Source organism: Penaeus chinensis, chromosome 31 (assembly GCF_019202785.1).
Source record: "Penaeus chinensis breed Huanghai No. 1 chromosome 31, ASM1920278v2, whole genome shotgun sequence".
Lineage (NCBI taxonomy): Eukaryota > Metazoa > Arthropoda > Malacostraca > Decapoda > Penaeidae > Penaeus > Penaeus chinensis.
In genome coordinates, this window is record NC_061849.1 from 24,572,184 (window position 1) to 24,582,183 (window position 10,000).

At 39.5% G+C, this 10,000-nt stretch overlaps 1 protein-coding gene across 2 annotated transcripts in view; it reads left to right on the plus strand.

Moving 5' to 3' along the window:
* LOC125041952 (prolyl 4-hydroxylase subunit alpha-2-like) overlaps positions 1-10,000 on the plus strand; it is a 183,044-nt gene that overhangs the window by 172,425 nt on the left and 619 nt on the right. The window contains exons 4-11 of one of the 2 annotated variants that reach the window (XM_047637386.1): positions 113-310; positions 842-1,011; positions 1,475-1,636; positions 3,164-3,337; positions 3,938-4,006; positions 4,414-4,602; positions 7,242-7,310; positions 8,444-8,609. In XM_047637386.1, the coding sequence (XP_047493342.1) occupies positions 113-310; positions 842-1,011; positions 1,475-1,636; positions 3,164-3,337; positions 3,938-4,006; positions 4,414-4,602; positions 7,242-7,310; positions 8,444-8,609 (1,197 nt within the window). The remainder of the gene's footprint in view (positions 1-112; positions 311-841; positions 1,012-1,474; positions 1,637-3,163; positions 3,338-3,937; positions 4,007-4,413; positions 4,603-7,241; positions 7,311-8,443; positions 8,610-10,000) is intronic. The other variant, XM_047637387.1, reaches the window with a different exon arrangement.

Here is a 10,000-nt window from a genome sequence, read left to right on the forward strand (position 1 = left end):
ACATCATCACCATCATCATTATCACCACCACCATTCTCCTGCTCCCCCTCTTCATCCTCATCATCACCATCCCCAGCCCCATCAGCATAACCCCCCTTACCCTCACCCATAGGAGTAGTGGAAGCCCTCAGCGGCGCCAGCGTGGGCTCGGGAGCGAACGGCGGCGTCGCAGGGAGCTTCCGCGTGAGACTCCCTCGCGAGGAAGACTTGCACGGGGCAGCTCAAGCTCTCGTCAGGCTCCACGATGTCTATAACCTGAATATGACCCAGTTGGTGCGAGGAAACGTGTGGGGCGTCGAGAGCTATGCAGGTAAGAGGGCGCTAAGTCACTTCCTACGACACTTTTAGGAAACTTTTAGGAAAGTCTTTAAGAGGCGAAAGTAAGTGTTGTCCATGGAGGAGGTGGGGGGGAGGGGGGAGGGTGAGAGGGTGTAAGAGGGTGTTGTTCCTAGAAGAGGGGGTAGGGGGAGGGTATGTTTGCAAAGGGAGTATTGAAAGTGGGTGGGAGATGGGGGAAAGGGGGGAGGGAATGCTATAGGGGTGGAGGGCTGTGTGTATGTATTTTTTTGTATATGGAGAGAGGTTGTGTATGTGTATAAAAGACATAGATGAGTCTGTGTGTACATTTCTGCAAATGATGATGCAACCGTGTATTTTATTCGATATGTACTCCCTTCCAAACACGCATCCTTTATCATAAAATCTACACCGTACATCACCAAGCCACTCCATAAAAATGGCTCCCCTCCCCCCCTCCCTAAAGGACTTCTCTTCCCCCTCCTTACCACCCCCCTCGCCCTCTTCCCCTACACACCCCCTGACGATCCTCTCTGACCCACAGAACTGACGGCGCAGGACTGCCTTTACATGGGCAAACACTCCTTCAACCTCGGCCTGTACCCCCGGGCCATCCAGTGGTTCGAGGAGGCCTACCTCCTAGCAGGTCATGAGGGTAACGCCACGGTGTCCCAAGATCAGGTCAACATGTTCCTTAACACGGCTATCAAGGCGGTAAGATCACGGATTTGGAATTAGAGTGAGAAATCAGGGAAGGATTTAAGGTATTAATGGATAAAATACGTGAGTTATTGTTCAGAAATCAAGAAATATAAACGTAATATGTAATAGTAATATTTTCATTTTTGTGAATCATACCAACACAAGCTATTAGTCACACTACTATGTAAACATGATTAAGGCATCCACTCCTATCTAAACAGTGTTTTTAATCTTTTCCACTACCCCCAGAAACTTATAAGTATATATATACATATATATATGTATGTATATATATACATACATATATACATATATATATATATAATATTGATAATGATGAAACATCCATAAAAGGAAAAATACACTAAAAAAACATGAACATCACACAACACCAAAACGAAACAGACAACAAAAAAACACAAACGAAGAAATGAAAAAACCCTGCTCTTTAATAACCCGACCTCAATCCCCACAGTACGACGAACAAGTGCTCGGCCGAGAGGGCGACGAAGGTTCCCTGCCCCTCCACACGGCCGAGGTGGACCCCAAGAAGTTCAAGTACCGCCTCGGGTCTGACCTGACGCCCCAGGAGGACGCGCTCAACTTCCAGGCGCTGTGCAGGGGGGAGCAGCTGCTGGTGGGTGCCTTTCTGCTGCCTTTTTACTGTTTTTGTTGTTGTTGTTTGGGATTAGCCTCCGGGTTAGTACAGTGGTAACGTGTCGGCCTCTCATCCGAGGGGTCGGCGGTTCGCGCCCCGCCCAGGCGCGAGAAGTTGCAATTGTCGCCTGGAGGTTACTGCTGTGGCTGGGCACCACGGCGGGTAAGGACTAAGACGAGTCAGCACCAGCTGACACACGTTAGCGAGTCGGCATTAGTCGACACAGGCCGGGCTCCCCTCATTGGCATAGCCCGGGCGAAGCTAAGCTTCGCATATCGGACTTGTTTGGGATTAAGGGTCGTCTTTGCTGTTGTTTTTTCTGTCTATTGTTTATTTTCTTGTAATCAGTCTGTGTTTGTTTTAGTTTCATATATTTATCCTTTTCCTGTTATTTTTGTCTACGTTCTCCTAATTCGATGTGTCCCTTTCCCTTTACTACTTTTCCATTCATATCCTCTCTCTTCAACATTGCTCTTTCGTCATGTTGTAATGAAAATAACCGCATCTGCATATGCAACAAGCATCTCGGGTCATTTCAAAGTCAAATAATGTCTCAAAAGAATAATATTAACACTATTAACTGTATGAACAACTAGACTAAATTTCGATTTCAAACCTCAACATCACCAGCACTAAATCAAGCAAAAATATATATTTTTCGTGACCCTTTTCCTCATTGATTTTCCTGCAGAGTTTTAAATACATACACGCAAACAACAATAAGAAATATGATTCACTACACTCCGTGTTTACTATAGAGACAAATCCAATCTAAACAGTAAGTTACAAAAAATATGATAATGGTAATTTTCCAACAAAAGATAAACAAGTCACAGGACATTATCTAATTGACAGCAAGACAACTTAATGTATATGCAAATTAAGATCTCAGCATCAAATACGAAATTGAAACCTCAATAAATATATATGACTTCAAATCCTGTCTACTAACAAACATTAGCCATTGCAGTTTTGTAGACCTTTTCCCAACTTTCCTGACCTTTTTCCCTAACTTTCATGATCGTTTCCCAAATTTGTTTACCTTTTATCCAACTTGCTTGACCTTTTTCACATTTTTCTTGACTTTGTCCAGCAAGTGTCCTGGCCTTTTCCTCCAGCTTTCTTGACCTTGCCGCATGGGCCAAGTTCCAAAACAATAAGATAAATTCCCCTAACAGTATTTAATCCCTTTTTTAAAACTTAGTACCAATAATATCCACTTATGAAAATCTCCCATTTTCCTTGCCTCTTTCCCCAATTTCTCTGATTCTCAAATCTCAGCACAACACTACAGCAAAAACCCAATATAAAAGATTCACAATTAAACCCCAATAACCCGAATACTCACTCGAAACAGCAACAAAACAACAAAGCAAATCCCACGAAACACCCAAAAAAAAAAAAAAAAAAAACAGTCTCTGTCCTTAACACCAACGCAAACCCACCCACCCAAAAGCCCCAACTTCCCCAACCCTTTTCCTCCAACTTATTCTAACCTTCCCGCAGAGTCCCGAATACCAAGCGTCCTTATCCTGCTTCTACGACACCCGCGGCGAGGCCTACTTCCGGCTAATGCCAGTCAAGGTCGAGATCCTGCACCATAACCCCGAACTTATGGTGTTCCATGACGTCATTTCCGACAAGGAGATCGAGACCGTGAAGACGATGGCTCATCCTGTGGTCAGTCGGAGTCTGTTTGTATTTATTTATTTATTTCTCCTTTTTGTTGTTGTTGTTTTGGCTTATTCTGTTTGATTGTTCATTTTGGTTTATTCCTTTTTTTTTTTTTTTTTTTTTTTTACTTAGGTTTAGGTCTATTATTCACTGGGTTTGTTGTATTTACATATGCATTCATTCATTTGAAAACGGGTAGAACTGTATAATGCGTAATCTCACTATAATTCTGAGTAAAGTTTCGAACGTTTAGCTCATTTAGATGTTTTTGTTTTTTTCCCCGGATAAGCTTGGGCGAGGCAAGCGTGTCAATGACAAAGCAATGCCTCCTTGTACGTCACTTGCACATACAGTTCGAATGCAAGGTTATCAAGGGGTTATTCGAGCTCTGTCATTGCAGTCGCTAAGCATCACAAAAAAAGTCTATACGAATCCATATTGGGTTAGGGAAATGTTATCATTATATTAGATAACGCACAATATCAATTTCTAAAGTCGGTTATGATATATGCACTTGCACATTTTTCATCAAGACCTGAACTTTATCATTTGGATTGATTTTAGTACTTGTTATATATCTGAATACAAAAGTATCTTTCTTTACAGCTTGCACGTGCGATGGTACAGGGAGCACAAGGAAAAGGGAACACAGTTAGTACCACGCGTACATCGAAGGTGAGAAAATGGTAGAATAGCTTAGTTATGCATGAAATATAATTGTTTTCTATAGTCATCCGATAAATAGTTTTCTATCCTTTTTATAGGGTAAACTATAAAGAATATTATGTGCAGTAAATTATGTGCAGTAAGGTGTAATTTTTACCTTGTACGGACTTAAGCATCAAATATTCTCATGTAATAAGATCAATACTCACACACACACACACACACACACACACACACACACACACACACACACACACACACACACACACACACACACACACACACACACACACACACACACACACAACTACAAAATTGCATTCATAACGCCACACACAAAACAAAACTCCCCACGTCCTCACCCAACCCCCTTTAACCCCCCTATCCCCTACCCTCACCTTCTGCCCCTCCTTCAGGTGGGCTGGCTGGACGACTCCCTGCACCCCCTTGTCGCACGCCTCGGCCACAGAATATCCCTCCTGACGGGGCTCTCAACCGACGTGGCCGCCGAACACGCAGAGCTCCTACAGGTTTCCAACTACGGCATCGGAGGACATTATAATCCTCACCATGATTACCTGCTGGTTGACAAGTCCGAGAAGGAGGTATTGCCGTTGGGTTGTTGATAGTCGATGGGTTGTTTGTGTGTGTTGTGGTTGTTGGCAGTATGTGATTTACAATTTTACTTGTCTGTTTGCGTGTATGTGCACATATGTGTATACTGATATGTGTATATGTGTACATGTGTTTATATGTGTATAATGACGTGTATATGTGTACATGTGTTTATATGTGTACATGTACATGTGTGAGTATTATAATGCCTCATACGGAGTTTCCTATTGAATGGTTGTTTTATATTAAGACGGATGTGGCATTTCTACATCCGGAGTTCCAAAATCTTTGAAATGAAATATTAGCAACTATGGAATGCGTTGCTATATTCACTTCATCTTATTCAGCAGGTATAATTATCACAGATCACTTTTGTTATTATGATGAGGAAAAAATGATACTATCAGCACGATCTATATCGGGCCCCCTCTGAGAACCTCTCAATTATTTCCTCCTGATGGGCACTATCTGTTATTTCCTAGGTGTGGTTTCTCCAAAATTTACCTTTAGAACACACACCATAAAAGAGGATTAATCATACAGGGTATTATGATCTAATTTCAACCTTAGAGGTAACTGAGAGAAGGGGTAATATCAAAACACTTAATAAGCTTACAAATTTTAGTTGACATTATAAATCTTAAATCATTACACTTTTACAATAATATAAACATACTTTTACCAAAATATTCAGCTACTCCAACTTGTCACTAGTTGGTCTTCTCAGCTGTCTTCTTTTCTTTTCATCCATCTCCTGGGCTCCCAAGAGATAGTTTCTTTCCTATTATTGTGCACAGCACCAGGAACCAATAAATCCCAATCTTCAGAAAAAACATAAAAAACTAAAATATAAACAAAGAAAAATAAACTAAACAATAAACAAAAAAATAAACATTATAATAAACCAAAGAATAAACCCATTCCTAGAAAAGAAACAATATTCTAGTTTAGGAATGATAAAACAATATAATGTTATAAATCTAAATAAGTCATTTCTTAAAAGAACAAATATATCTTGCAAACAAACAAATTACGTATAGCATTTATGTTATTATACATGATCTGAGTAATTGTATGCACATTCTAGTAAATTTTGACTAAACATCATTTCAATAGTATACAATTATAAATGTTCAGAACACTTACGCTTTGAATGGGTTTTCAATTCTTATTAATAATGAGAGAGACACATCTGGATGTTGTTCAGTGCCAGGTGCCAGCCTCCAGCTGTGAAGAAGACATACTATTTATCTCTAATTTCTAGTTTGATCTCCAATATTTACTTTCCTTTTGTTCTATAAATCAAATATATAGTATCTTATGACTTTATTAATTATATAATTACAGTTGAACATTCTTTCTTACCTCGGATATTTCATGATAATCTAAAAGACTTTCAGGCTGTTGTATGGCACTCTTCTCTGATCTCTTTCTCTCTCTCTCTCTATGGTTATAGCAATAGTATCAGGCTTTAGTACTGTATATATTTCAAAATTTAAAGTCTACTCAGATCACATATAGTACAAACATATAGTTCTTCTTAACCTATACATGCATAATTTTCAGAACTTAAATGAATTTATTCAATAACAAAGATAATACACATTGTTTTCTTAATCAAAATATCAATTATACAACCTTAATTTAACGGTACTATTGACATATAACAGTGTACCCTTTAAATAAAGAAAATGTATGGGGTGGTAAACAAAAAAACAGTACTTTGTAGGGTAGACTATTATACTTTACAATTTCCCAATCTTAATAAAAAAGATAATATAGAAATATATAAACTTTATATAAAACTATTAAAATAAAGTGTCATCTTTCTATAAAATAATTAAGTACTTCTATCTTACATAGCTACAGACAAAACAAACTGAGGTATATATGAGTAATGCATATGCATAAAGACCAAGTAAGGTATATACAGGGTGGTTTCAAGACAAATTTTTGGGTCATTCTAACTTCACATCCCTTGTGCTCATTACAGAGCTTCATGTTCATCGTAATAATGTTTTAATTGGGATATTTACACTTCTAAAATTATGCTAGTAGTATATTTTATTTGCGTCATAAACACTTCATCGTTACAGATACAGTACTGAAAAAAGGTATTGCATTTTCACACACTACACAATCCAGTGTTTCCACATATGTCAACAAATATTTTTCTTCAATCTCATTCATTTAAAATTCATAGGCTACTAGGCGCAAATTAATAATAAGGGAAATAATGAATTTAATAACGATAATAAAATTATTCTTAGAGTTTACAACTGCATTGTCGATACAGGAACAATGTCTTTAATAAGTTTATTAATGGAAAATTGAAGGACCTGGGACTTACGACATTGGGGTCTGTAATTCATAGAACAAGCGATTTCCGACAGATATGAAGGTCAAAATCATTCGCAACCAATCGAAATTCAATTTAGGAAAATCTCAAGTCAAAGAATGTAGTGTGTGAAACTGTAACTTTACCTCCCCCCCCCCAAAAAAAAAAAATAAAAAAAATAATAATAAAATGAAAATAAAGTCATAACATATATATATATATATTTTAAGATTTACTAATGTGACACTAATAATCTGTTTTCTTTCTTTCTATCTTTTCGTTTCCTCCTAGCAGCTTCTACACAACATCCACCCTCGAGAACTCTTCATGGGAGACAGAATCGCCACATTCATGTTTTATGTGAGTTGTAATTAACAATAAGATCATTATTTTTTTATTGAAAACACACCTTAGATCTATGAGTTTAACTTTATTGTTGTAGTAAGATATATTGTAATAAACCAATCAGCTCATAGCTACTGTGTAGTTATAGTTTGGATGACTTTGTGAATTAATATTTCGTTGAGCAAATATTGAAGAGTCAGTCTCCGAGAAAGTGTGAACAGATAAACAAAAAGGCTATTATTTTATCATCTATCCAAATTCTTTCCAAATTTAAGTGGCGTCCGCGTCTAATAACTGACACTTTGGCAGTTCAGGGTTGCGTGCTTGAAGTCTGTTATAATGATAGTAATGATGTAATTTGCGTAAAATGGCTTATCTCCGACGTAATGACCAGTCAGGATAAAGATATATTAGTTAAAGTAGTTAAAGTAGGTCAATGACATTAGATTACGTGTTTCGCAATATCAAGCTGCATTAGAATTATAAGGGAACCATCATTTTGCAGAAAGAACACTTAAAATCCAATAAATGTACTTTCAAGTTGCCATTCCCCGTGCGTCTTCTATGAAAATCAATTACCACGTTTAGATAGAACGGTCCTGTTTCATCTGAATCTGAAATCGATTATGGAAAGCTGGTGTACACGTTCCAAATAAAGAAATGCATTTTTACGTGGTGTGTAGTAAGGAATTATGATTTCAAATATCCACCAAATTCTGAAAGAAATGGCTGACGAAATCAGTCCAGATTAGCATTGACATCCGAGGAGTATGCAGGCTGACGTACGTTAGTTTAATTTCATATGTAACCGGGTTGTTTTTGGTAATATATATATATATATATATATATATATATATAACAAGTTAAAAAAAATAGGCGAAGAGAGACCAATAAATGATCAAAAAGTGGATAATGTTATATGACGAATTTGCTGCTATAAGCAACGCTAATGATAACAGTAGAGTTAGTAATGACAATAATAGTGATAATAATGGCCATGGTAGTAATAATAGTGATAATAATGTTAATGATTTAAACTATAAAGTATCAACTATAGCCACAGCATTCACGACTATAAACTGTTTATTAAAGACCAAAATACTAACGTTCAGTCATCATAACTTTTATCTCTTCCCTTCCCTCCCCAGCTAAGTGACGTCACGCGCGGAGGTGCCACAGCCTTCCCCCGCCTTGGCACCGCGGCCTGGCCCTCCAAGGGATCCGCCGCCTTCTGGCACAACCTGAAGAAATCTGGCCACGCGGACACGGCTACCCTGCATGGCGCCTGCCCAGTGGTGATCGGATATAAGTGGGGTAAGGGAGAGGGAAGGAAGGAAAGGGGGAAGTGGGGAAGGGCGGGAGAGGGGAGAGAGGGAGAAAGAGAGAGAGACGGAAGGAGAAGGGGAAGTGGGAAAGGGCGGGAGAGGGGAGAGAGGGAGAAAGAGAGAGAGACGGAAGGAGAGGGGGAAGTGGGGAAGGGCGGGAGAGGGGAGAGAGAGACGGAAGGAGAGGGGGAAGTGGGGAAGGGGCGGGAGAGGGGAGAGAGGGAGAAAGAGAGAGAGACGGAAGGAGAGGGGGAAGTGGGGAAGGGTGGAAGAGGGGAGAGAGGGAGAAAGAGAGAGAGAGAGAAGGAAGGAAAAGGAGAAGTGGAGAAGGGCGGGAGAGGGGAGAGAGGGAGAAAGAGAGAGAAAGAAGGAATGAAAGGGGGAAGTGGGGAAGGGCGGAAGAGGGGAGAGAGGGAGACAAGATGGAAGAGAGGGAGAAAGAGAGAGAGACGGAAGGAGAGGGGGAAGTGGGTAATGGTGGGGAAGGGCGGACGAGGGGAGAGAGGGAGACAAGATGGAAGAGAGGGAGAAAGAAAGAGACGGAAGGAGAAGGAAGAAAAGGGAGAAGTGAGGAATGGTAGGGAAGGGCGGAAGAGGGGAGAGAGGAATACAAGATGGAAGAGAGAGAGAAAGAAAGAGAGAGGTGTAAGGGAAAGGGGGAAGGGTAGATGGAATTGAGAAAGAGTGAGAGAGAGAAACAGTATGGATAGAAGATGAGATACAGAGATAGGGGAGGAGATGTTAGAGGGATAGAGGAAGGAAGAAAGGGCAAACAGGAGACAGTAACGTACAGAAACAATTTTAACCCAATGCCGTCGGGGAAAATGAACAAAAAATGGGGAAAATGCTGTGCCCATTTTCTATATTTTTTGTGAAATGTCTGCTCATAGATGGCTCTGCTAGTGCTTAGCCACAAAGGAGTCAATTAGTAGACCTTGTGACCATACGTGATTTGAATTGGCGGGAAAAACGTGTTTTTTACTAGTGCTATGGATATCGATGGTGTTATTTTTATTATAAACATTATAATTATTATAATGTTTTTTAATATTAGTAACAGCAAAATAAGATAATGTAAAATATTTCGTAAATCAAAGAAAAGGGTGAACGGGCGAGACGGGCAGTACTCCTAACTGGCTCATTGGTGACTTAGTACAAGTATAGCCATCTATGTGTATAAACAATCAAACAAGTACTAACAGTGGGCAAAGCACGTGTCTACCCGTCGTATCCGTCGGCAAGGGGTTAAGGAGAAAGAGAGGTGGGAAGAGGAATAGAAATAAGACAGATGTAATAGATTAAGGGGAAAGAGAAACGGGATAGAGACACAGAAAGAGAGGCGTTTAAGGAAAAGAAAAAGAAAGAGGGATAGGAAGACAG